Source organism: Lagopus muta, chromosome 29 (assembly GCF_023343835.1).
Source record: "Lagopus muta isolate bLagMut1 chromosome 29, bLagMut1 primary, whole genome shotgun sequence".
Taxonomy (NCBI): Eukaryota; Metazoa; Chordata; class Aves; order Galliformes; family Phasianidae; genus Lagopus; species Lagopus muta.
The window spans coordinates 1,630,851-1,656,376 of NC_064461.1; the positions used below are offsets into that span (position 1 = coordinate 1,630,851).

At 63.6% G+C, this 25,526-nt stretch overlaps 5 protein-coding genes and 2 long non-coding RNA genes across 12 annotated transcripts; 5 read left to right on the forward strand and 2 right to left on the reverse strand.

Moving 5' to 3' along the window:
* The first annotated feature begins 56 nt into the window (after nucleotides 1-56).
* Nucleotides 57-2,292, forward strand: LOC125685769 (atypical chemokine receptor 1-like). Its single transcript, XM_048929142.1, has 2 exons — nucleotides 57-415; nucleotides 1,160-2,292. The coding sequence occupies exons 1-2, from the start codon at nucleotides 395-397 to the stop codon at nucleotides 2,072-2,074; spliced, it is 936 nt and encodes a 311-aa protein (XP_048785099.1). The 5' UTR covers nucleotides 57-394; the 3' UTR covers nucleotides 2,075-2,292.
* On the reverse strand, nucleotides 1,939-3,941 carry LOC125685773 (uncharacterized). The gene is made up of 3 exons (XR_007373512.1): nucleotides 3,680-3,941; nucleotides 3,249-3,342; nucleotides 1,939-2,043 (listed from the first exon to the last, which is right to left on the reverse strand). It is a non-coding gene; the product is annotated as an uncharacterized LOC125685773 (long non-coding RNA).
* LOC125685771 (serum amyloid P-component-like) lies at nucleotides 2,418-4,791 on the forward strand. Its single transcript, XM_048929144.1, has 2 exons — nucleotides 2,418-3,331; nucleotides 3,949-4,791. Exons 1-2 carry the CDS (start codon nucleotides 3,268-3,270, stop codon nucleotides 4,566-4,568), a joined length of 684 nt encoding a protein of 227 aa, XP_048785101.1. The 5' UTR covers nucleotides 2,418-3,267; the 3' UTR covers nucleotides 4,569-4,791.
* LOC125685774 (uncharacterized) lies at nucleotides 4,660-6,640 on the reverse strand. Its single transcript, XR_007373513.1, has 4 exons — nucleotides 6,534-6,640; nucleotides 5,609-5,668; nucleotides 4,972-5,085; nucleotides 4,660-4,764 (listed from the first exon to the last, which is right to left on the reverse strand). It is a non-coding gene; the product is annotated as an uncharacterized LOC125685774 (long non-coding RNA).
* On the forward strand, nucleotides 4,986-7,053 carry LOC125685770 (mucosal pentraxin-like). The gene is made up of 4 exons (XM_048929143.1): nucleotides 4,986-5,165; nucleotides 5,328-5,427; nucleotides 5,512-5,681; nucleotides 6,335-7,053. The coding sequence occupies exons 1-4, from the start codon at nucleotides 5,099-5,101 to the stop codon at nucleotides 6,928-6,930; spliced, it is 933 nt and encodes a 310-aa protein (XP_048785100.1). The 5' UTR covers nucleotides 4,986-5,098; the 3' UTR covers nucleotides 6,931-7,053.
* A 400-nt stretch (nucleotides 7,054-7,453) lies between these two features.
* DUSP23 (dual specificity phosphatase 23) lies at nucleotides 7,454-9,813 on the forward strand. Of its 6 annotated transcripts, none has more exons than XM_048929152.1 (5): nucleotides 7,454-7,579; nucleotides 8,210-8,486; nucleotides 8,976-9,157; nucleotides 9,262-9,327; nucleotides 9,438-9,813. In XM_048929152.1, the coding sequence occupies exons 2-4, from the start codon at nucleotides 8,223-8,225 to the stop codon at nucleotides 9,287-9,289; spliced, it is 474 nt and encodes a 157-aa protein (XP_048785109.1). In that variant the 5' UTR covers nucleotides 7,454-7,579; nucleotides 8,210-8,222; the 3' UTR covers nucleotides 9,290-9,327; nucleotides 9,438-9,813. The 6 variants fall into 6 exon arrangements, with proteins under 6 accessions (XP_048785109.1, XP_048785107.1, XP_048785108.1 ...); XM_048929150.1 differs by lacking the exon at nucleotides 7,454-7,579 and adding an exon at nucleotides 7,603-7,721; XM_048929151.1 differs by lacking the exon at nucleotides 7,454-7,579 and adding an exon at nucleotides 7,630-7,690.
* A 1,533-nt stretch (nucleotides 9,814-11,346) lies between these two features.
* On the forward strand, nucleotides 11,347-23,365 carry IGSF9 (immunoglobulin superfamily member 9). Its single transcript, XM_048929289.1, is given in 39 exon segments — nucleotides 11,347-11,571; nucleotides 11,653-11,796; nucleotides 11,799-11,837; nucleotides 14,521-14,673; nucleotides 14,912-14,934; nucleotides 14,936-15,053; nucleotides 15,138-15,250; nucleotides 15,252-15,267; nucleotides 15,349-15,464; nucleotides 15,466-15,491; nucleotides 15,652-15,760; nucleotides 15,762-15,798; nucleotides 15,877-15,947; nucleotides 15,949-16,020; nucleotides 16,092-16,130; nucleotides 16,132-16,233; nucleotides 16,314-16,346; nucleotides 16,348-16,431; nucleotides 17,250-17,403; nucleotides 17,498-17,621; nucleotides 17,697-17,872; nucleotides 18,863-19,041; nucleotides 19,043-19,072; nucleotides 19,074-19,100; nucleotides 19,102-19,116; nucleotides 19,223-19,307; nucleotides 20,646-20,716; nucleotides 20,718-20,817; nucleotides 20,942-20,987; nucleotides 21,208-21,469; nucleotides 21,471-21,536; nucleotides 21,538-21,939; nucleotides 21,941-22,237; nucleotides 22,239-22,261; nucleotides 22,949-22,988; nucleotides 22,990-23,095; nucleotides 23,205-23,276; nucleotides 23,279-23,310; nucleotides 23,312-23,365. Coding segments are annotated over 39 exon segments (3,708 nt in total). The 5' UTR covers nucleotides 11,347-11,519.
* Nucleotides 23,366-25,526: the final 2,161 nt, after the last annotated feature.

A 25,526-nucleotide genomic window follows, 5' to 3' on the forward strand; every position in this document is an offset into this window, starting at 1 on the left:
ACCCACCCAGACCCCCCCCATCCCATCCCCACATTCCCAGCCCCTAAGGACGGGGATTGCAAACCTGGCACGGATTTTGCCCCGCACCAGCAGCGCTTCCAAACAAAATTCCAAAGGAACTGCAGTCGTTCTGCCAAGGAACGATCGCTTCCTGCACCAGAAATTACCAGCGCCGCTGCTCGGCGCCTTTACTGGCAGCAGCCGCCCGTTTCCTTCAGCCCTGGCGGAGGGAATTGCTGAGCTGGGGAGGGAGAAAGGGAGGCAGGGAGCTGGGGCAGCCTTTATCACGGCCCTGCAGCCCTTCGCCCCGCAAAGCAGAGCCAGAGCGGAGCTGAGCACTGTGCACACAGCGCTGCGCGTCCGTTGCTGAGCCCGGAGGCGTTGAGGAAACACCATGGGCAACTGCGTCCCGGGGGTGAGTCCTTCCCATCCTGCGGGGTTCTCCAAAATTCCATTCCTCTCTTTGGAGGTGACCCCATTTCCAGCTCTCACACCCATCGCCTTCCTCCATTCTGCCCCAATTCCCCAGCACCGTGGGGTACCCAGCCCTGACCCCATAGGGTCCCCAACCCACGGGGTCCCCAACACTATTGGATACTCAACCCTGACCCCATAGGGTCCCCAACACCACCTCCATGGGGTCCCCAACACTATTGGATACTCAACCCTGACCCCATAGAGTCCCCAACACCACCCCCATAGGCTACCCAACATCGCTCCCATTGGATACCCAACCCTGACCCCATAGGGTCCCCAACACCACCCCCATGGGGTCCCCAACAGTATTGGATACTCAACCCTGACCCCATAGGGTCCCCAACACCACCTCCACGGGGTCCCCAACCCCACTGGATACCCGACCCAGACCCCAAGAGTTACCCAACCCGATGGGATCCCCACCCCCACTGGGTACCCAACCCTGACCCCATGGGGCACCCAACCACCCCATGTCCCCCAGCCCCAGGTGGACGCGTAGCAGGGAGTCCCAGTACTGGAAAACACCACTGAGAGCAAGAAAATGGGGTTTTCTTGACTTGGGGTGAACCCACACCCTGAGATATCAGCGCTCCCCACGCCGTCCCTCCCTGATAACACGCGGCACGTGGCCACCGGAGGGGCCAACTCAGTGACACCCCACGGCACCTCCTGTGCTTCGCAGAGCCCCGACATCGTAGCAAACGGAACCTCCTTGAACCTCCTGGACCTCTTCAACTCCTCCTCCAACGAAGATTACGCAGACAACCTCACAGACAGCAACGACGAGGACTTTGCGGCCGCACAGCCGTGCCACAACCACTACTGCCCCTTCTTCCACCGCGCCGCACCGCCGTACCTGATGGCCACCAGCGCCACCTCCTTCGTGGCCACGGCTGCTCTGCTGCTGGCTCTGTCCCTGCGTCCCCACTCCTGGCCCCGTGGCCGCGCGTTTGCAGCCCAGCTGGCCGCGTGCTGCGCGCTGTTCGCCGTCACGTCGCTGCCGACGGCTGCGGGCGTCGCTTGGGGGTGGCAGGCGGGCGAGGGGCCGTGCAGGGCTGTGCTGCTGCTGCGGCAGGGCAGCGTGTTGGCACAGGGGCTGCTGCTGGGCGCCGGGTGCTGCGGTTTGCGGGGCCGCGGTTGGTGCAGGGCGGCGGTGCTGTGGGTGACGGCGATGGCGATGGCGGTGCCGGCGGCGCTGAGCGGTGGCGTGGCGGGGACGGGGCCGAGCACGCAGTGCTTGCATCGCAGCGCGGACGTGGATTCTGCTGCGCATCTGCTGCACCTCGCCGTGTGTTGCTGCGTCCTCCTGCTGCTGCCCGCAGCGCTGCTGACGGCTGCGGCGCTGCGGGGGGTGCGGGGTGAGATGGGGAGCGGGGTGGGGTGGCTGTTCTGGGTGCTGTGGGCTCCCCACGGGGTGGCGATGGTGGTGGAGCTCCTGTTGGAGGTGGGGGTGTTGCCGACCGACTGCGGCGTCTTTGAGAGCTTTGATTTTGCACTGGGGCTGAGCGCGGCGCTGGGGGGGCTTCACTGCTGCCTCGTGCCCCTCGTGCTGCTCCTCAATGCTTTCTGCGGTCACAAAGGGGGGGGAGAGTGCTGAGCGCCCCAAAAGGGCACCCACAGCCCCGTCCCACAGCCCCACGGGTGGCCCTGATGGCCCCGGGTCACATCGCTCCCCCTGCACCCATTGCTTCCCCTGCACCCATGGGTGCTGTTGGCCTTTAAGCTCCCTGTGGGTGGCACAGTTCCCCCCGAACCCCACAAATGCTATTGCTCAGCACCCATGGGTGCCCTTCAAACACCCCAGGAGTGGCAGTGCCTCCCCCCCCCCCAGCACCCATAGGTGGCATTTACCCCCCTCCCCCCCCCGACAAACTCTGACCCCAACAGAGTGGGGTGGGGGGGTTCTGTACAATAAATGTCTCTGCAGCCCTGATGCCCACAGCCTGGTTTAATTCCCCAGGGGGGTGAACGGGGGGGGGGCTCTCCTTTCTCAAACCAGCCCTCATCCTCACACCCCACTGCTGCCCCATGGCTGCCCCACAGAGCTCTCCATAGCTACCCCATGGCCACCCCATGGAGCTCCCTGCTGCCACCCCAAACCCCGCCCACAGGAACCTCCACCCCACGGCACTCCCCACTGCTGCCCCACGGAGTCCCCTGTGAGCACTGTGGGGCTGAGCCCCCCCTTGTTGGCTGTGGGGCACAGCGTGGAATGGCTGAGGGCTTCCTCAGGATGCCCATCCCCAGGAGCACCACGTTCCATCCCATTATCATCTCCGGTCCCGTTCCCATAGGGGGCGTGGGGTGGAAGCAGGAGGAACTGCTCCTGGGGCTCTGAATAAGGGGGGGGGGGTGCTTAATAAGGCGCTGTGATTAATTAGCAGGAAGGGAAGTAATTGAGCTCGGCATTTGGCCAACGCTTGTAAATCCCCATTAGGGATGGCCCTGCGGTGACAGAGGGTCTGGGGGGGAAATAGGGGGGGTCAGGGGGGCACAGAAAGCCCCAGAAGGTGCACAGACACCAGCAGGGGACACACGGAGTGGCTCAGAGGACAGAAGGGTTGGGGTTGAGGCGATGCCTCGTGGAGGGGTGACCCCAAATCCGACCCCACACCACGCGCCCCGGGCACGGCTCCAGGACGGCCCCGTGCTGCAGTGCTGCAGCCGTGTGACACCGTGAAATCGCAGCTCCATCGGTGCCAGCGGATGGGATTGGGGGACGGGGGCTCCCCTCCCACCCCAGCCACCCCATAAACCCGCTGAGTCCGCACCCAGCAGCGCAGCGACACCATGGGCACCGCGCCGATGTGGATCGTTGTCCTCAGCGCCGTCACCGCTGCCATGGCCCAGGAAGGTATGGGGACACTGGGGGACATCAGGGGGCCGGGGTGTCACTCAACGGGGACGTCACTCAATGGGGACATCACTCAATGGGGACATCACTCAATGGGGACATCACTCAATGGGGATGTCACTCAATGGGGACATCACTCAATGGGGACGTCACTCAATGGGGATGTCACTCAATGGGGACATCACTCAATGGGGACATCACTCAATGGGGATGTCACTCAATGGGGACGTCACACGTTGGGACATCATTTGGTGGGGACATCATTCATTGGGGATGTGACTCCATGGGGATGTCACTCGGTGGGGATGTCACTCAGAGGGATGTGTTCTGGTAGGGGACACCACTCACTGGGGATGTCACTCAGTGGGGAACCTGATTGGAGCCATCGCACGGTCAGGGCATCGCTCAATGGGGGCGTCACTCCATGGGGACGTGGTGCAGTGGGGACGTCCCTCACTGGGGACACCTCTCCACGAGGACATCACTCCATGGCCACGTCTTTCCACCACTTGGTGAGGACACCATTCCATGGGGACGCCCCCTAGGGGGGCAGAGCCATCCCCTAGGGGACTGGGGGAAGGTACAAAACCCACCACCCCCTTTCTGTCCCCCCGCAGACCTTTACAGAAAGGTGTTTGTGTTCCGGAAGGACCCCAGCGACGCCTACGTGCTGCTGCAGGCGCAGCCAGAGCACCCCATGCTCAACTTCACCGTGTGCCTGCGCTCCTACACCGACCTCACGCGGCCCCACAGCCTCTTCTCCTACGCCACCAAAGCTCAAGACAACGAAATCCTCCTCTTCAAACCCAAACCCGGCGAATACCGCTTCTACGTCGGGGGGAAATACGTCACCTTCCGCGTCCCCGAGAACCGCGGGGAGTGGGAACACGTCTGTGCCAGCTGGGAGTCGGGCAGCGGCATCGCCGAATTCTGGCTGAACGGACGCCCGTGGCCCCGCAAAGGGTTGCAGAAGGGCTACGAGGTGGGCAACGAGGCCGTGGTGATGCTGGGGCAGGAGCAGGACGCCTTCGGGGGAGGCTTCGACGTCTATAATTCGTTCACGGGGGAGATGGCGGACGTCCACCTGTGGGACGCAGGGCTGTCCCCCGATAAGATGCGCTCCGCTTACCTGGCGCTGAGGCTGCCGCCGGCGCTGCTGGCCTGGGGACGCCTCCACTACGAGGCCAAGGGGGATGTGGTGGTGAAACCACGGCTGCGTGAGGCGCTGGGGGCCTGAGACCCCCAAGTTGTTTCCCTTTGCTGTCTCCATCCTCGCTGTCCTCTCTGCACGCTGTCGCCCGCTCAGCTCAGCTGTGGGGATGTGATGCACGGAGAGATGGGGACACCCCCAGCCCCGGGTCGCCCCTCTCCTGCTGAGTCCCCACAGCACGCAGCGCCGGCCCCATCCCTGCCCTGGGATCCTCGTCCTCCCCCTGCAGCAAAATAAACCATGAAAACTCCAGGTGACGATGACAAAAGTGAGCACGCGTCGATCCTGCTGGCGATGGGAGGGGATGGGGGGGTTTTGGGGATGTGGGGACACATCGATTGCCAGGGACGGGAGGGGGTGACGTGGATCCGGGGACGGACGTCGGTCCCCACGCTTCCTGCCCATTGCTGACATTACGAAGGTCGCTCACCTGATGTCCCCATGGCGTCACATGGAACAATGTCCTCACTGGGGAAAGTCGGGGGAGGAAGTCAGGTGGCAGTGCCCCTCTTCTGGGAAGTGCCCTGGACTTCTGCCACTGTCACTGCGGTGGGGACATGGAGACAATGCGGTTCTACTTCCTCTTCTTCCTCGTGGGGCTCTGCAGCCTCGCTGCCCCAGATGGTAGGGATGAAGGATCCCCTGGGGAGCAGGCGGGGGGACGGACATGGGGACACGCAGGGTGGTGGCACAACAGCAAAAGGGGACACATGGGGACGTGGGGCTGTGAGGGGGGGGTGGCAGGGTGATGAAACCCCCCCACCCCGGCGCCGTCCTTCCGTCCAGGTGCCGCAGCCAAACTGAGCGCCCGGATCCAAAGCTCCCCCCAAGTGCCCTCTATGTACCACAGCCTGGTGCTGAGCTGCAAGGTCACCGGGGACAGAGGGTAAGGCAGCCCCCCACCCCCCACCCCACAGCGCGGCCGCCCCATGGGCAACCCCACGCCTGGGTGACACCGAGCCCCACACAGCCCCAAGCAGTTCGTGTGGGAGAAGAAAGGGATCCAGGAACCGCTGCAGAGAGGCCCCAGTGACATCCTCCTCTTCCGCTCCTTAAATAAAACCCACCTGGGCATCTACACCTGCAAGGTCACCAGCCCCCGGGGCTCCGCCGCGGCCACCTACAACCTGTGGACAGACGGTAAGGAGGGAAGGAACAACCCGTCCTCCCAGCTGTGCCCTCCTTCCTCCAGTTCCTCCTCACCACAGAATCACAGAATGGCCAGGGTTGGAAGGGACCTCAGGGATGATGAATCTCCAACCCCCCCTGCCACATGCAGGGCCACCAACCTCCACGTTAAACGTTAAACCGGGCTGCCCAGGGCCCCATCCAACCTGGCCTTGAACACCTCCAAGGACGGGGCATCACAGCCTCTCTGGGCAGCTGTTCCAGCACCTCACCATCCTCTGGGTAAAGAATTTCCCCCTGATGTCCGACCTCAATCTCCCCTCCCTCAACTTAAAACCATTTCCCTTCATCCTACACGTATCAGCCCTCTCAAAGAGTTGATTCCCCTCCCCTCTGTAGGCTCCCTCTAAAGGGAATGGAAAGGCTGTAATGAGGTCACCCCGCAGCCTTCTTGTCTCCAGGCTGAACAAGCCCAGCTCCCTCAGCCTGTCCTCATTGGGGAGCTGCTCCCCACCCCGTGCCAACATCACCCTGGGTCACCAGCCCTCGCGTGGCTGCACCTCGAGATGCTTGGAAGCCACCCCTACGGCTAACAGCGGCCGCTTCCACATCTGGTGGTTTCCTTCTGTGAGGGACATTCATTTTTTTTCTCCTCTCTCTCCCAGACCTGCAGAACAAAGTGTTTGTGTTCCCTGAACAGTCCAACGATTCCTATGTGCTGGTGCAGGCGCAGCCGGAGCACCCCCTGCTCAACTTCACCGTGTGCCTGCGCTCCTACACCGACCTCACGCGGCCCCACGGCCTCTTCTCCTACGCCACCAAAGCTCAAGACGACGAAATCCTCCTCCTCAAATTCAAACCCACCGAGTACCGCTTCTACGTCGGGGGGAAATACGTCGCCTTCTCCATCCCCGAGAGCCGCGCGGAGTCAGAATTCGTCTGCGTCACCTGGGAGTCGCCCACCGGCATCGTGCGCTTCTGGCTGAACGGACGCCCGTGGCCCCGCAAAGGGTTGCAGAAGGGCTACGAGGTGGGCAACGAGGCCGTGGTGGTGCTGGGGCAGGAGCAGGACGCCTTCGGGGGAGGCTTCGACGCCCAGAAGTCCTTCGTGGGGGAGATCTCCGAGGTTTACATGTGGGACGTGGGGCTGAGCAACTCAGAGGTGAAAAACCTCCGCTACACCGAACCCTACGCCACCCCCATCTTCAGCTGGAGGAACTTACCCTATAAGATCGAGGGTGAGGTGTACCTCGTGTCCTAAGGCTCCTGGCCGCCGCTGCCACCATTTAACGCGTGCCCCCCTCTCCTCAAGTCCCCTCTGCCTGACCTCCATCCCCCACAGCCCCATAGCAGCAAATAAAAGAAGGAATGGAATCGACAAGCAGCAGCAGGCAGCGCTGGGTGCATTTTGTGGTGCTGGGGGGTGGGGGCTGTGGGTGAGGAGAACAACTCTGTGGGGTCTCCCCTTGTCCCCCATCTTGAGTTCCCCCCCTTGACCTCTCCATGCAGTCCCTCCTTGTCCCCCTCCATGGGGTACCCCCGTATCCCCCACTTTGGGGTCTCTCCTTGTCCCCATCTGCGGGGTCTCCCCTTGTTCTCCTCCATGGGGACCCCCTTATCCCCCCACTTTGGGGTCCCTCCTTGTCCCCAGTCCATGGAAACCCCCCTTGTCCCCCTCTGTGAGGCTGGGGAGGGGACAAAGCAAGGACAAAGGAGGAGTCCCGGTCTCCCGGTACTTCCATGGGGTGCAGCCCCGCGTCCTGACACCCCCGGGGAGTGGGGTAGAAGGGGGGGGGGGGGCCGCCCCGGTGCAACCACGGAGCCCAACGGCCTCCGCCTCCTGATTCCGGCGCTGCGATCGATTCCGCCGTTCCCTGCTGTCCCGCTCCGCCCCCCCGCGGCCTTCCCCGGTACGGAGGGGAGAGAAGGCCCGGGGCAGGAGGGGAGGGGGGGGGGGGAGCGGCCGGGCCGGGCCGGGGTCTCGGTTCGGGGTAGGCCGCAGGGCCGGGGTCTCCTTCAAGGTAGGCCGCAGGGCCGAGGTCTCGGTTCGAGGTAGGCCGCAGGGCCGGGGTCCCGGTTCGGGGTAGGCCGCAGGGCCGGGCCTGCTGAGTGCGGCCTACGGCGGAGGCGGGCCGGGAAGGAGGGGGGGGGGGGGAGCCCGAGGCGGCCGGAGGGAGGGCGGGTGGAAGCTGGGAGGGGCCGGGGGTGTCGGGGGCGGGATGGCCCAGGAGGGCTGTTGGGGCGCGGGGTGTTGGGGACTGGCCTGGGGGGTGGGGGGGGGTCCAGGGTTTGGGTTGGGGATGGTGGGGGGCCTAAAAGGGCCTGGGCAGGAGGCCTGGGTGGGCTGGGGGGGGGGGTCTGGGCTGGGGAGGTTCGGGGGGGGGGGGGGGTGTCTCAGGAAGCCTGGACTGGGGGGTCCTGAGGATTGTGGGGAGGGGTCTTAAGGAGAGCATGGGGTGGAATGCTGGGCTCTGGAGAGGGGCACAGCCCGGGGGTCCAGACCCTGCGGTGCAGCACCGTCCCACATCCCCATCCCACAGGACCCCGCAGGCGATGGTGGAGCCCCCCAACTTCTCGTGGGTGGCAGAGGGGAGGCTGGCGGGGCTGGCCATGCCACGAGAGCCGGGCCATTACCGTTTCCTGCTGGGCCGGGGCGTGAAGCATCTGGTGTCACTGTCTGAAAGGGCCCCCCCGCATCACGGCTGCTGCCCCGCGCTGCAGCTCCACCGATTCCGTGTGCCTGACTTCACCCCGCCAACACCCGGACAGATCCAGAGCTTCCTGCAGCTGGTGGAGGAGGCCAACGGTCGCGGGGAGGTACGGACTGGGGGGTGACAACGAGGGCGGTGGCAGAGGAGGTGATGCCAGGATGGGGGGGGTGATGTTGGGGTGGTTGGCACTGAGAGCGAGGTGACAGCAAGAGGGAGGTGGCACTGAGGTGGAGGTGATGCCAAGGATAGGGGGGTGGTGTTGGAGTGACCAAGAGGAGGGTGTCAGCAAGAGGTAGGTGACACTGAGATGGAGGTGACACTGAGATGGAGGTGACACTGAGATGGAGGTGACACTGAGATGGAGGTGACGCCGAGGTGGTGATGGTGGGGCAGTGCTGCCGGTGTGGGATGCGTGATTCCACGGTGGGTGACACCACGAGGAGGATGTCACCGTGAGAGAGGAGACATCGAGGGGGTGATGATGGGGGGGTGACGCCAGTGTGGAGCGGGTGATGTCAGGGTGGGTGACAGCAGGATGGAGGTCGCACCTGGAGGGAGGGAGGTGACGCCATGGGGTGCTCGTGTCACGGCGCAGGCGGTGGCTGTGCACTGCATGCTGGGACATGGCCGGACGGGCACCATGCTGGCCTGCTACCTGGTGAAGACACAGAAGATGAGCGGCAGCGACGCCATCCGGGAGATCCGCAGGCTGCGGCCGGGCTCCATCGAGACACGGGAGCAGGAGCAAGCTGTCATGGAGTTCCACCGGCGCTTCAGGTACGTGCAGCCCCCCTTGGGGGGGTCCCCAGGCCAACAGGGCCACGGCAGGCACAGCTGCAGGGCCAGGAGCCCAACTGAAACGTGGATCTGCCTCATTGTAGTGCTGGAGAGGACAGCAGGGAGGTGTGACTGTGAGCATCTCTACGAGCAGAGCGTGCTGCATGGAGGTGAGATGTTCCCTGGGAAGCTTTGCCCAGCCAGGCGGTGCCAGCGTTTGTCTTGTCGCCATTAAAGGGCTTCATGCTGCTCCTCTCCGCTTCTGTCTGGGGAACCAAAGGGCCACCAGAGACCCCCGCCTCCACCACATCCCACCTTCGCTCCACGTTGACCCGCTGCCATCCCCAACCCCAAGCTCTTCAACCTTCATCACTGCTTGGAACCCAACAGTGGCACCCCAAAATTGGGGATCCTGTGTCACAAGGCTTCTGAGACTCTGCCATCCCCAGAGCTGGTCAACAGCCAACGCAGTGACGCAACGTGGAGGGTGACAGCAGCTCCCCAGGGCCGTCCCGGGACGTGGATGCTTAAAGGGAAGCTTAGATGGAATTTAGGCATCTCCGTTCCAAAAGTCCAATCCTGAAAATCTCTTCTCAGCTGTTCCTAACCTTGGTGGCATTTAAATCCTAAGTGCAAGAAGCGTCACCGTCTCCCTTCCTGGGTGTGTGGCACCGTGCCGGGCGTGCGCTGCTCACCGGGTGCCGGCTCACCACCTGCACCCTGGGCTGGAGGGCCCTCACCTCCCCCCAAACAGCTCCACGTCTCCAGATAGGGTGGTGAAACCCCAAAATGCCATCGTGTTCCACCAGAAACGTCCCACCGTGGCGGTGGCACACAGTGGCTGGGGTCAGAGCTGGCAGGGATGGGAGGAGATGGCCGTGGGGATGGGGGCACCGCAGAGTGGTGCGGAGCAGCACTTGGTGGGGTCATCGCCTCTCCTTGGGGGCTTGGGGACGCGGTGGCACCCATGGGTGGCACCGTGGCTCTGAGGAAACCACGGCACCACATGGGGATGTGTGGGGACATCAAGGGATTCTCGTGTGGCAGCACCCAAAACAAGATATGGGTGGCTGGGGGGGGTGGAGGGGGGAGGATGCCCCATATGGAGGATGTGGGGACATGGAAGGGGTCGGGGGCAGTGCAGAATGGGCCTAAGCCCGCGGAGTCACAGCGCTCACATGGGACTGGGAGATGCAGGAAAGCAGCTTAAGAGCAGAATTATTTCCTTTAACTCCTCTTACTTTAGCTCTGTCCTTAATAATCTCCCGCGCTCTGGGGGCCGGGCCAGGCCGAACTGATGGGGGGGGACAGCGGGACCCCCACCCCAAGAGGGGGACTGCGATGGGGGTTTGGCCCCAGCATCCCCGCTGCGGTACTGCAGGGGTCGGAGGTGCTCTGCCACCAACCCGGCACGGACCCATCGGTGGCACCATGGGGTCAGGACTGGGGGGCGTCCCCTCAGCATCAGAGCCCCCAGCCTGGCTCACAGCCCAGCTCCGGCTCAGGGTTGTGGGATGGGGACAAGGCTCTGGTGGCCGTCCCCTCTGTGGGGACACAGCAGGGGATTAAAGGGGGTGACGGATGGGGTGGGAGAGGGCGACCAGAGAGCAGCAGGGCGGGGGCTGTCACAGGGGTGGCGTGGGGTGGCGTGGTGAGGAGCGGCACGGCTTGGAATCCTAGAGTCATCCAGTCATGGGTGTCCCCAGATTTAAGGGACCCGCAGAGATCATCCAGCCCTGCATGAGACCGCCCAAATTCAAGCCCTGTGGGTTGTCTGGCAGGTTTGGGATGCCACGACACAGCGTGCTGTGGGGCAGCGTGGCACGGGATGGGGTGGGATGGCTTGGCGTGCCGTGACACCGCATGGCACCCCATACCCCCACTGCCCCCCACCTGATGCCCTTTATTCCCACCCCACATCCCCTCTGTTCCACTTTATGCCCTTTATTCCCACTCTACGCCCTTTATTCCCACCCCAAATCCGCTCTGTCCCACTTTAAGCTCTTTATTCCTATCCTACACCCTTTATTCCCACCCCACGCCCCCTCTGTCCCACTCTACGCCCTTTATTCCCACCCCAAATCCCCCCCGTCCCACCCTATACCCTTCATTCCTACCCCATGCCCTTTATCCCCGCCCCGATCCCCCTCCCCTCCCCAGAACTACACTTCCCATCACCCCCTAGCCGAGGTCCTCCCACCGCCGTTGCTTTGGCGGCGGAGCGGCGCGCTTCGGTTCTGCTTCGGTTCGGGCGATGAAGAACCGGCGGCCGTCCCCGGTTCGGGGCCGCGGGGAGCCCGGAAAAGCCCTGCTGAGCTCCGGCGGCGGTACCTGGTGACCTGCGGGCCGTTGGACCTGTGCTATGCGGTGGTGGCTCCGCGCGGCCTTCCTCAGCCTGCTCGCTGGGACCGACGGTACCGCATGGCCGGGCTGGGGCGGTTCGGTTCGGTTCGGTTCGGTTCCGGTCGTCAATTCTCGTTCCCGTCCCGGTGCAGGCGGCGGGCAGAGCGGGGCCGTGGTGGGTCGAGTCGGGGACAGCGCTGTGTTGGGCTGCGATCTGTTGGGAACCGAACCGAACCGGCCGCCGCTTTACGTCATCGAGTGGCTCCGGGTCGGGTTCGTCCTCCCCATCTTCATCAAATCGGCCTTTATTCACCGCGAGTGGATCCGGAGTACATCGGTGAGGGATCGGGGGGGGGAGGGGGGCTCAGCCCACTTTGGGTCGTGGTTCCATTGAAGGCTCTGAAGCCCTGAGTTCAGCACTCTGTGGGTTGTGGCTCTATTGAAGGCCTTCAACCTTCAGCCCCCTATGGGTCGTGGCCCCATTGAAGACCCCAAACCCCTGAGCTCAGGCCCCTATTGAGTCACAGCCCCATTGAAGACCCTGAGCTCAGCCCATTTTGGGTCGTGGCCCCATTGAAGACCCCAAACCCCTGAGCTCAGGCCCCTATTGAGTCACGGTCCCATTGTAGACCCTGAGCTCGGCCCATTTTGGGTCGTGGCCCCATTGAAGACCCTCAGCCCCCTGTGCGTCGTGGCCCCATTGAAGTCCCACAGTCACTGAGTGTCGACCCCCATCATTCTCGGTCCCCAATGGGTCACAGCCCCCATAAAGTCACGAAGATGCTCGGCTCTGTCCCCAGTGGGTCCTTATGAGCACTGGGCTCTGTCCCCTATAACTGTGGTCCCCATGAAGGCCCCAAGCCCCCAGGCTGTGTCCCCTACGGATCGCAGTCACCATGGAGGGCCCAGAGCTCATGGTCTCCATCCTCTGTGGGTCACAGTCCCCTTCCAGGCTCTGCCCCCTATGGGTTGTGGTCCCCATGAAGACCTGGACTCTGTACCCCATGCCTCATGGTTCCCATAAAGGCTCTGAGCCCCTGGGTTCTGTCCCCAGTGGGTCACAGTCCCCATAAAACCCCGTCCTCTGTCCCCGATGGCTCACAGTCCTCATAAAGGTCTGACCTTTGTCCCCAGTGGGTCACAGTTCCCCCCCATGGGTCGCAGTCCCCATGAAGGTCTGACCTCTGTCTCCCATGGCTCGCGGTCCCCATAGCCTGTCCAGAGCCCATGGCTTCCATCCCCAATGGCTCAGCCCCCATAAAGGCCTGTCCTCTGTCCCCCATGGCTCACTGTCCCTATAAAGGTCTGTCCTCTATCCCCCATAGGTCACAGTCCCCATAGCCTGTCCAGAGCCCAGAGCTTCCATCCCCAATGGCTCGCAGTCCCCATGAAGGCTCTGAGCCCCTGCCCTCTGTCCCCAATGGCTCGCAGTCCCCACAGAGGCCCCGCTGCCCCCGCTGGCCCCGAGGTTGTGCGTGGGGCAGGGATTTGGCCCTTCAGCAGCTCAGCAGCGGCGCTGCCCGGATTTGGAGCCTTGGCGTGGGAGGGCCGATCCCACAGAGTGCTGGTGGTGACAAGGAACCCCCCCCCCCCCCCCATTGTCACTAAGCCCCACGGTGACAACACACCTGGTGACACCGAAGCCTCGCCGTGGGGCCCCACAGCTCCGGTTACCTGCAGAGCTCAGGTTTCCCTGTGTGCAGGCAGCAGGTGGGGCTTGGTCTCCTCCTTTGGCTTCGTCCCCAAAGGTCCCCACTGTGTCACCAACTGGCTGCACCCAGGATTGACGCTGGGGGGTGAAGGGTGATGGGGGGGGGGGGGACACCGACCTCAGCCTGGCAGCCGCTGCTCCAAACGGGTACAGAGGCTTCAGCGTCACCCCTGGAGCCCCTCGTGTCACCTGTGTCACCCGAGCTTTCAGGGCTCAAGAGTGGGCTGCAGCCAAAGCCCTTCGGAGGGGAAATGGGGTCGTTTGCCCCCCGCCAGCTGCCGCCATCCCCCGCGGCGTCCCCTGCCTGGGGTCGCCGGTCCCCATCGTGGTCACCGCATCCCCCCACGGCGGTGGCCGCCGTCCCCCTTTGTGTCCCTTTGAATGGCGGTTGCCAGGGGCTGCCGGCGGGGAGGGCAGCGGCGGTTTTGTTGGTTTTGTTATCGGTGGGGGAGGAGGAGGAGTTGGGGCCGGCGCTGGGGGGGATTAGGGGCAACCCCCTGCGCTCTGATCCGTGCCAAAGGGAGCTTTGTTTGGAGCCTGCTGTTCCCAGCACCCGGCTGTGGGGCTGCCCCACGCATCCCGGCGATGCCCTGGTTCCCATCCCTCCCACGGCCCCCATCAACTCCTGGGAAAAGCGAATTTGGGAGAGGCTGCGGGGAAGCCAAGGGCTGCACGTGGTGCCTTGCTGGGTTTGAAACTGCATTCCCCAAACTGCCCTACCCCGGTCCTGCTTCCTCCCCCTCATCATCATCATCCTCGCCGGGCTCGTCTGGCCGGTGCAGCACCCACGTGGGGACCTTGGGGACACCAAACTCCCCCCAGCAAAACTCGTTTAATGGGGAACCACTTGATAGAATGCTGCTCTGCCACATGGGGGGGGTGGCACTTATGGGGCTGAGCAGTGGGGGTTTGGGGGGTTCTGTGGTGCTGGCTGCACCCCGGCACAGCTGAGCCAATATTGCGCCGTGCGCCTGAGCCGATTACAGCTCTGATAATAGCATGGAGGATAGGGGGCCGTGCTCTGCTTCTGCTCCTTCTCCTCCTCCTCATCCGTGGGGACAGTTTGGGGTGAGCACCCCAAAACACGGGGGTGGGCTCCCATCGGTGGCTCAGTGGTGCTGGGTGCCACAGGGCGCCGCTCGGGGCTCTCCTGACCCCTCAGCACGGCAGGGAGGAGGAGTGCGGGGGTGTGAGCGGGGCTTAGCAGGCTCCCGAGGGTGAGCAGCTCTGATGGAGGGGGGGGGAAGGTGGCTCTGGGGGACACACAGTCGGCTGTCCCAAGCAGTGCCATGTGCTGCTGGTCCTGCAGGTCGCGTGCGGATCGAGGAAGGCGCGTCGCTGCGCATCGACCTGCTGCGCGCTGAGGACCAGGGCTGGTACGAGTGCCGCGTGCTCTTCCTCGACCGACCCAGCGACGACGCCGACTTCCAAAACGGGACCTGGATCCACCTCACTGTCAATGGTAGGGATGGGCTGGGGTCCCTGCTGCTGAGCCCGGCTCTGAGTTGGGTGCTGGGATCCCGTTTTGTCGCCCCCCGTTCCCCTGCCTGGGTGCCTGTTGTGCGCCCGCCCTTTGTGCCGCCCGTTCGGAGGGCAGCGCTGCTCCCATCGCCTTGGATCCCCCTCCAGACCCGTCGCTCTCAGGGCTGGGGCCAAATCTTCTCTTTGCCCACGTCTGAGATGCGCGTTTTTCTTCCCAGCACCCCCAACCTTTTCGGTGACCCCCCCCGGCGTTTGTGGAGGTGCGGGACCGCGACGCGCTGAGCCTCACCTGCACGGCCGTGGGCAACCCGCAGCCCATCGTCAGCTGGAAGAGGAGCGACCTGGCCCTGCGAGCGGGGACACAGTGCAGGTGAGGCTCAGCGTGATGCCAGCTGGGGGGAGGAGGCCCCCCATCCCACGTTGTCCCTCGGTTGTCCCTATTGGCGACGTTGCAGGTGAGGACGGGACGCTGAGCATGCGCCGCGGTGGAGCGCGCCAGCGCAGGCACCTACACGTGCCATGCATCCAGCAAGGAGGGCACCATCACCCACACAACCCCGTGTGCTCGTGCAGGGTGAGTCCCCAGGTGTCACCTCGGGGCTGCCCCCTCCTCCTGCTCCCATCCCCAACCCTCACGGTCCCCTCCGCTTTGCAGGGCCGCCCGTCATCGTGGTGCCGCCGCAGAACGTCACCGTTAACGTCTCCCAAGATGCCTTCCTGGCGTGCCAGGCTGAGGCGTACCCAGGAAACCTCACCTACACCTGGTTCCAGGGGCAGCAGCAACGTCTTCCACCTCAGGTACGCCGCAGAGGCACCGCTGTGGCCGTTGGCTCATGGAGGCAACAGGACTTTGCCCACAGCAGACGCGGATCCGGGCACCGTTTGGGTGTGATGGGGTGTGACGCAGGGCTTCTCCCATCCTTGCTGTGCCTTCTTCCACCCCTTCCTCCCCTTCTAGCCACCTCCAGGCACGGGTACGCATCCTGGTGGACGGGAGCCTCCTGCTCCAGCGAACCACCACGGATGATGCGGGCAAATACACCTGCATCGCCAGCAACGGGCTGTGGGAAGCCGCCTTCAGCCTCAGCCTTCGTCACAGTGCTGTGTAAGAGCCTTGGGGCGCCCTGTGGGGCTGCCGTGGGGTCCCTGACGCGCTTCCCAACACCCTTTCTCGTCCCCACTGACCCAGCACAGGTGACCACCATGCTCCCAGAAACCCACCTGCCCAAGGGGATGCGAGGCATCATCCGGTGCCCCCACCAGAGCCAACCCCCCTCTGCTCTCCGTCAGCTGGACACGAGATGGGCGCCCGCTGGAGCTGGGCAAGGTGGGGCTGCGTTCCCCCACCCCGCGGCATCCCTGCGCCCCCTCGGCTTCACCCTCCTTCCCTTCTCCCAGTTCCCAGGCTGGTCCACAAGACCTGACGGCTCCATCGTCAATCGCCACGGGGAATGACGATGCCCTGGGGCTGTACAGCTGCACCCCCTACAACAGCTACGGCACCGCCGGCGCGTCCCGACCCACCCGCGTCCTCCTCAAGGTGAGGATGAGGAGCGGGGATGGCAGCACGGCCCCGTCCTGCTGCCTGTTGCCACCATCCCCACGTGTGGCTTCTTCCAGGATCCCCCTGCCTTCACGGTGCGTCCCAAGGAGGGAATATTTCCAGGAGGTGGGCAGGGAGCTGGTGATCCCCTGCGTGGCCCATGGGGACCCCAAACCCACCATCACCTGGGGGAAGGTAAGGGAGCCCAGCTGGAGGTCGGCCTGGCTTTTGTCCTCCTGGGACGTCGTCTCTCTGGGATGGAGGAGGGTGAAGGTACTCCTGTACTGAGCTCTAGTAAGGCTGCACCTTGAGTGCTGTGTCCAGTGTTGGGCCCCGCACTGCAAGAAAGGCATCAAGGCCCTGGAATGTGTTCAAAGGAGGGCAACAAAGCTGTGAGGGGTCATGGAGCACAGGGCTGGTGTGGAGAGGCTGAAGGAGCTGGGAATGTTCAGCCTGGAGAAGAGGAGCTCAGGGGGACCTCATTGCTCTCTATGACTGCATGAAGGGGGGCTGTGGTGAGCTGGGGGTCGGCCTCTGCTCTCGTGTCATCAGTGATAGGAGCAGAGGGAACGGCTTTCAAGCTACGGCAGGGGAGATTCAGGCTGGACATGAGGAAGAATTGCTGGTCAGAAAGGGTGGTCAGGCACTGGAATGGATGCCCAGGGAGGTGGTGGAGTCACTGAGCCTGGGGGTGTTGAAGGAAAAGGCTGGATGTTGTGTTGAGGCCGTGGTTCAGTGGGAGCTGTTGGGAATGGGGGAACGGTTGGACTGGATGAGCTTGGAGGTCTTTTCCAACCTTGGTGATTCTATGATTCTAAGGTGATGGGGAAGGAGGTGGTGGGGATGGGGTTGATGGGCGTGGAGATGAGGGGAATGGAGATGGGGCGAGGATAGAGATGGGATAATGAAGGAGAGCGGGGGATGAGGATGGAGATGGGACAGAGAACGGGAAACAGGGGCGGGGATGGTGGTGGAGGTGGGACGGTCACCACCCTCAGCGTCCCTCCACGCAGGTGGGCAGCACAGGGCAGATCGGTGCCCAGGTGGACGGGATACAGCAGCCTCATCTTCCACCCCGCCTCATCAAGGAGCAGCACGGGCTGTGGGAATGCACGGCCACCAACGCCGTGGCCAGCGTCAGCGCTGCCACCACTGTGCACGTGCTGGGTGAGCGGGGGCGCCGTCTGCGACGCAGGGGGGGGGCAGGATGGCCGCGCTTTGGGGTCCGACCCACGCGCTCTTCTCTCTGCCTCCGTGCCAGGAACCAGTCCTCACGCCGTCACCAACGTCTCCGTGCTCCCGCTGCTGTTGGCGGCCAACATCTCTTGGGAGCCAGGCTTTGATGGAGGCTACTTCCAAAGGTTCAGCGTTTGGTACACGCCGCTGTGAGTCCCTCTCTGGTGCCACCCGCTGCCCCCTCCCGTCCCTCGGCCGTGGCTCAGGGCTCTGTGTCCCTGCAGGGTGAAGCACCCACCCCGTGCCCACCACGATTGGGTGTCGCTGGCGGTGCCGCCGGGGGCTCAGCACCTCTTGGTGGAGAACTTGCAGCCAGACACGAGCTACCAGTTCAGCGTGCTGGCGCAGAACAAGCTGGGCAGTGGTCCCTTCAGCCAGATCGTCACCTCCGTGCCCAGGGGTGAGAGCAGAGCGCACGGCTCCCCTCAAAGCTCACCTAAAAGATGGCAAGCTTTCCTATTTGTTCTGCGTCCAGGCCTGGGGCCCCAGCACAGGAAGGACATGGAGCTCTTAGAGTGGGGTCTAAAGGAGGGCATTGAGGTGATCAGAGGGCTGGAGCAGCTCTCCTGTGAGGAAAGGTTGAGGGAACTGGGCTTGTTTGGCTTGGAGAAGATTAGGCTGCATTGTGGCCTTCCAGTGCTTGAAAGGAGCAGATAAACAGGAGGGAACGGCTGTTTGTGAGGGTGGATGGTGATGGGACAAGGGGGAATGGGTGTAAAGTGACACAGGGGAGGTTGAGGTTGGATATGAGGAGGGAGTTTTTCATCCAGAGGGCGGTGAGGCACTGGCACAGGTTGCCCAAGGAGGCTGTGGATGCCCCAGCCCTGCAGGCATTGGAGGCCAGGCTGGATGTGGCTCTGGGCAGCCTGGGCTGCTGGTTGGGGCCCTGCACACAGCAGGGGGTTGGAACCAGATGAGACACTGTGGGCCTTTTCAACCCAGGCCATTCTAGGATCCTATGATGATTCTATGATTATGGCACCCTATGGATCCTTATGGCACCCTATGGATCCTTATGGCACCCTATGGGTTCTCTGGGCAGCCTGGGCTGCTGGTTGGGACCTGCACACAGCAGAGGGTTGGAGCCAGATGAGCACTGTGGGCCTTTGTAACACAGGCCATTCTAGGATTCTATGATGATTCTATGATTATGGATCCCTATGGCACCCTATGGATCCTTATGGCACCCTATGGATACCTATGGCACCCTATGGCACCCTGTGCATCCCTATGGCACCCTATGGGTGCTCTGGGCAGCCTGGGCTGCTGGTTGGTGACCCTGCACACACCAGGGGTTGGAACTGATGATCACTTGAGGTCCTTTTCAACCCAGCCCATCCTGTTATTCTATGATTTCCACCCTGTTTCTCGCCCACCTTTCTCTCCCCAGGCTTCCCAGTGACCACAGTGCCTCCGGAGCCGCCGGCCATCACCGTGCACATCCTCCTGTCCCCACCTCAGGCTCTGAGTGCCAACCAGACAGCACGGGGGGTCCTGCTCCGTTGGCAGCCCCCGGCGCAGCTCTCGGTGCCGCTGAGCGGTTACGCCTTGGAGCTGCGGCAGGAGCGGGGGTGGTTGGGAGGTGCTGGAGCGCTCCATCCCCCAGCACGGAGAGCCAGGTGTTGGTTGCCAGGGCTCATCAAGGTGAGGATCTGCGTGGTGGGGGGGGGGTCTCACCAAAGAGGGGGTGCAGTAAGGAAGGCCTGATGGCGATCTCTGCCCCCCTTTCTTCCCCCCCCCCCCCCCCCAGGACGCCTTCTATGAGTTCCGCCTGGTGGCCTTTGCTGGCAGCTACATCAGCGACCCCAGCAACACGGTGAACGTCTCCACGGCAGGTGAGGGGCCGCAGCCACCCCCCATCCCCAGGCAGGAGGCAGGAAATAAAGGTTGATGGAATGTTTTGGGTGGGAGGAGGCTCCCGAGGTCGTCCAGTTACAGCCGCCGTGCTGGAGGCAGGGGCATCTCCCGTTAGGTCAGGTTGCTCAAAGCCCCCATCCAGCCTGAGCGCCTCCAATGGAGTGGTTGGGTTGGAAAGGTCCTTACAGATCCAAGAGCCATGGGTCCTTACAGATCCAAGAGCCATGGAACAATTGGGTTGGATTGGGTTGGAAAGGTTCTTACTGATCCCAGAGACATGAAACGGTTGGGGTTGGATTGGGATGGAAAGGTCCTCTCAGTTCCCAGAGACATGGAATGGTTGGGTTGGCTTGGAAAGGTCCTTACAGATCAGAAAGGCATGGAACAGTTGGGCTGGATTAGGTTGGAAAGGTCTTTACAGATTGCAGAGACATGGAATGATCAGATTGGGTTGGAAAGGTCCTTACAGATCCCAGAGATATGGAATGGTTGGGTTGGAAGGTTGGGTTGGGTTGGGTTGGAAAGGTCCTTACAGATCCCAGACACATGAAACGGTTGGGTTGGATTGGGCTGGAAAGGTCCTCTCAGTTCCCAGACACATGGAAGGTTGGGTTGGGTTGGAAAGGTCCTTACAGATCCCAGAGATATGGAACAGTTGGGCTGGAAAGGTCCTTACAGATCAGAAAGGCATGGAGCAGTTGGGCTGGATTAGGTTTTGGAAAGGTCTTTACAGATTGCAGAGACATAGAATGATCAGATTGGGTTGGAAAGGTCCTTACAGATCCCAGAGATATGAATGGTTGGGTTGGATTGGGATGGAAAGGTCCTCTCAGTTCCCAGAGACATGGAAGGTTGGGTTGGCTTGGAAAGGTCCTTGCAGATCCCGGAGACACAGAATAATTGGGTTGGAAAGGTCCTAACTCACAAAATCCCTCCATTGCTCTTTATTTTTACCAACTTTGTGCCATTACGGACGGCCCACGCCGCACTGATCCCTATGGAAAGCTTTTAGCAAAGCACAAACCTTAAAAGCACTCAGGGGAAGAGAGCCGCGCTCTGTGCCGCTCATTGATTCGACACTTAAAAAGGAGCACAGTGGCACTTTGTAGGACGTTGCAGCGGCCCATGAGAGCAGTTTGGTCAGCAGAGGGGCTTTGTGTGCAAGGATTTGACCCCTTGCATTCCCACGGGCTGAGATTTCCCCCCCAGCCTGCAGCCTTTCTGTTTAATGGGCACCCAAGGGAGCAGCGGAGCTTTTGCCATCCGCGCTGCGGCGCCGGGGGGGGCTGAAACAACGCATCTCCCACCCAATGCAGGGATGGAGGTGTACCCAGCCCGCACGCAGCTCCCCGAGCTGCTCCCACAGCCCGTGCTGGCCGGGGTGATCGGGTGGGATCTGCTTCCTCAGCGTGGCCATCATCTTCAGCACCACGGCCGCCTGCATCATGAACCGACGGCGCGCCGCGCGCATCCGCAAACGGCAGCGAGGTAACGAACCCCATGGAGGTGTGGGGAGGGGGATTTAAAGGGGGGGGGGTTGTGGGCTGTGTGTGCACCGCTGTCATCTCATCGCCGCGTCTCGTCCCCCCCCGTGTGTTCTCATGGCCTCCAGATCCACCGCTTGTCTTCTCCCCCCGCAAGAAGCTCCCAGCCGCGCAGTAAGTCGTGCCCCACATCTCACCGCTCTCTCCCCACATCGTCGCTGGGTTTGGGGCAGGGAATTGGGCTCGGGGTGGCACCCATGGATGCTCCGCTTTCTGCTTTTTGGAGGTTTTGGTTTAAAGAAAAGCAGACGGCGCGCAGCAGCCATTGGAATCCCTACCATTTAACGGGGAGGCATCGGGTGCTGCAACCGCAGCCATTCTCTTCTCCTTCCAGCCCTTCTCACACCTCTGATAGCCCAACCAGCACGGCCAAGCTAAAGCTGCAGCCCTCCCCGTGCCCCAGCCTGCGTCGAGCTCTGCTGTGGGGCGAGAAGGCCGGCACCAGCCTGGGGCTGAGCATCGCGGGGGGGTCGGGTGCCGGCTATGCCCTGTATGAGAGCCACGTTGGGGAGCACGTCCCACTGGAGCGCATCCGCCGTGGCCCCGACGGCCGCTTCGTGGTGGAGAGCACCGAAAAGCCGCCCCCCCAGCAGGACCCCCCCCTCTGCACGTCTCCAAGAAACGGAGCCCATTTGGCACAAGGAGGTGGCGTTACGCCCTCGCCCCCCCCGGAAATCCCCCAGTGCCCTCCGGTCGCCGGCGGGGTCGATATTTTGGATACGGCAGCAGCAGCCCCGTGGATGAAGGCGCCGCTCTGTGCATCCTCGACGTCAGCCCTGTGGCCTCTCCTGCCACTCTGCCTTACAGCCCCGACCCCCCCAGTGACCGTTGGGACTCGTTGCCCCCCCTTGGCAGCCCCCCGGACTCTGACACCCCGCAGCGGACCGCGTCCCCCCCGCCCCAAAGCAGCATCCTGCAGTACCTCAGCCTGCCCTTCTTCAAGGAGATGTGTGTGGATGGTGACTGGCCCCCCCCCGAGGAACCTCAGCAGCCCCCCGCGCCCCCCCAGCAGCAGCCCGAGGGGGGGCAGGACTGCGTGGATCCATGTGCCAAGCTCCCCCCGGCCCCCCACCCTCCTGCAGCCCCCCAAGGTGCCACTGGGTCCCATTAAGGCCTCGCTGCCCGGCCCCCCCGTATGGCCGACCCCCCCGGAACCGACCCGCCGTGCCCCCCCCGTGGATAAGACTGAAAGTAGGGAGGTGCCCCCCCCTGAGAAGCTGCCCCGGGGCAGCCTGACCAGCCAAAGCAGCGGCCGTGGCAGCGCATCCTTCCTGAGGCCCCCCCTCGCTCACAGCATCCCTGGGGGGGCCCGGCCCTGGAACCCCCCGGGGGATGGGGGCAGCTGGAAGGTGGGCACCGAGCCGGGTCCCCAACATGGGGGGGAAAAGGTGAGGATGGGGACAACGAGGGGATGATGGTGGCGTTTGGGGGTGGGATGGGAACAGCGGTGACACTTGGGGATGGGAATGATGGTGACAAGGGGTGATGGTGGCACTTGGGGGTTGGGGCAATGGAAATGATGGTGGCACTTGGGATGGGGTCAGCAGTGACAGTTGAGCTTGGAGACAAGGGGATGATGGTGACATTTGGGAGTGGGGACAAGGACATGGGGCTGCCCAATGGGTATTGAGCATGGGGATGGGGACGTGGTGACACCTGGGCATGGGGTTGGGGCATTGGGAATGAATGGTGACGTTTTGGGGACAGGATGGGGACAATGCTGACACTTGGGAATGATGGTGACACGGGGTGATGGCGGCACTTGGGGACAGGGGACATGGTGACACTTGGGAATGGGGACAGAGATAAGGGGGTGATGGTGGCACGGGTGGCTGTGGTGGCACTTGGGCACAGAGGTGGGGACAGTGGGGATGATGGTGGCACTTTGGGGGATGGGAGGGGGTCAGTGGTGACATTGGGGACACAGTGATGTGTGGGGATGGGGACAGTGGGGATGATGGTGGCACTTGGACATGGGGACTACGGCCATGCTTGGGGCACGGAGGATGGGGACAATGGTGGCAGATGGGGACGGGGAGCAGGAGGTGCCCCCTCCTTCATGTCTGTCCCCACAGGAGGGACACATCTGTGGACGAGAGCTACGAATGGGACACGGGAGGTGACATTGGCCACCGACCTGCTGGCCGCCCTGCAGCTGTACCGCCCCATAGAGCCCCCCCAGCCCCTCTCCACCATCACCCTGCGGGACCTGGAGCATCAAAGTGAGTTTGTCCCCAACCACGGGGACGCCGTCGGGTCCCCATAAATCCTCCTGTTGGGGGGAAAGGAGGAGGGGGGGGGGGGGGTCAAAACGTGCTGCTCTCCCTGCAGAGCCCGGTTCCACTCCGGTGACTTCGGTGGCTGCGGAGGCGTTGGTGGCAGTGGGGGGACCCCCCCAGCACGGGGAGGGGCGCAGCAACGGAGGAGGCAGCGGCCTGGGGGGGGGCCGGGGGGGCTGCGGTGAGCGCTGGGAGTTGGCCACGCTGCTCTGAGAACCCCATAGGGCTCTAAAGGATGGGGGGGGGCGGTTGGGGGGGGGGGGGGTGTTGTCCCCCCATCGTCGTTGCGTGTCCCCCCCCCCCCCCCCTCCACTCGGTGCTTTAGGGATGGGGGGTGGGGGGGGTGACCCCCCCCTGCAAGGTCCCCCTGTGTGGGGTTGGCGGGGGGGGCGGAATAAAGAGATGTGATGGCAGAGCTGGCACTGTGCTCCCCCCCCTCGTCCACCCCATGTGTCCCCCCAGCCCATAACACACCGGGGCCTGCCCCCCCCCCTTCCCCATCACCCCCTCTTGGTACTTTCCATCCTCAGACCCCCCCCTTCCCCCATCATTCCTACCCCCCCCCCCCACATCCCCACTGTCCCCCATATCAGCCCCCCAACCCCATTGCACTCTATTACTCCCCCATCCCCATTACCCCCCCCCATCCTTCCACCCCCCCATCACCCCCCATCACCCCATCGCACTCTATTAACCCCCATTACCCCCCCCCCCCTTCTTGGTCCCCTCCATCCCCTTCACCCACTCCCCATTACCCCCCCATCACCCCTCATCCTGTCACTCTTACACCCCATTGCCCCCCCCATCCCCCCTCCCCGTTCACCCCAGTACCAGACCAGCCCCCCCATCCCTATTGCCCCCCCCATTCCCATCACCACACCTCCCTACACACTGAGCCCCCCATCCTCTCCCTCTGTCCCTCCCCATATTCTCTTGCCCCCCCCAACCCCCCGGTTCTGTAGGGCCGCCCCATTTTCTCCCCCCCCCCTCCCCCCCCCCAATGGTCGCTGCCCCGGGCAAGGCGGGGGCGGAGAGGCGTGGTCAGAGCGAGTGGGTGGGCGTGGCTTTCGCTGGATGTGGGCGTGGTCTGAGCGCCGCGTGTGCCCTTATATGGTCAAAGCGCGGGAGCGCGTCACGGTGGGCGGAGCCACAAAAACGCGTGACGTCAGCGCTGCGCTCGGGGGTTCCGGGGGTCACCCCGGGAGGTCGGGGGGGTCACTAAGGGGCGATGACCCCAACGTGTCCCCGTGTCACCCCCCCCATGTGGCAGCACCCCTCTTTATCACCCCCTTATGTCGCCCCTCCATATCGCCACACCCCCCCTACCCCCTCATTGTCCCCCCCATTTCCCCCCATGTCCCCTTGCTACACGTGCTGTCCCGAGCTGTCCCATCCCAGCCCCCCCCCACGTGTCCCCCCCCATTATATGCCCCCCCCCCCATATCCATTGCTCCCCATCTCACCCTGGGGTTGTTGACCCCATCTCAGCGACTTTTAAGCCCCCCCCCCTCCTGCTCTCTGTGTCCCCCCCGCATCTTTCTGTACCCCATCGTGTGACCCCCCCCCTCCCCCCACCATCGCCCACCCCCATCACCCCCAACTTTGCCACCCCCCCTCGTCACCCTCATCCTATGGGGGTCACCACGTGCCTCTTCCTGCCCCTGTCCCCTCCTCCCCTCTCCCCCCCCCCCCCCCCCCCAGCACCGGAAACCCCCCGGGGAAGGCCGGGGGGGGGAGGGGGAGGTAAAGGGGGATCCCCAGGGGACGCCCACCTCCAATAGAGGATCTGGCCACGTGGCACCTCAGGGTGTCACCAACTTGGGGGGGTGACACCTCAGGGTCGATCCCCACCGTGCCACCATCGGTGTGATGCCGCTCCTGAGATCAGGGGTGACAGTGGGGGTAGAGGGGGGGGGGGGAAGGAAAGGAGTTCTTGAGGCGGGGGGGGGGGGGTTGGGGACGCGGGGACAGCGATCCGGAGGCGGCGGTGGCCTCGTGCCGAGGTTGTGTTTTGTTGTTTTGCTGCCGTTCCCCATAGAGACGGCGCTTGGGCGGCTGCCACCGGCCCTCCCCACCCATGGGGACACCGCCAGGGTTGGGGACATTGCGGCTCTGCAGCCCCCCACGTAACCCCCCCAATCCCTCCCCCCCCCCCCCCCCCCCAGCAGGCTGTGCCACCGTCGCTGCCACCACAGCTCTGCCATCACAGCCACCCCATCCCCATCACGACCCATCACCACTGCTGCCCCCCCCCCCCATCACAGCCCCCCCCCCCCCCCAAAGGCCATCGCAGCCATTGTGTCCCCATCCACCCCAACCCCCCCATCACAGCCATTGTGTCCCAAACCCCCCAACCCCCCCCCCCCCCCATCCC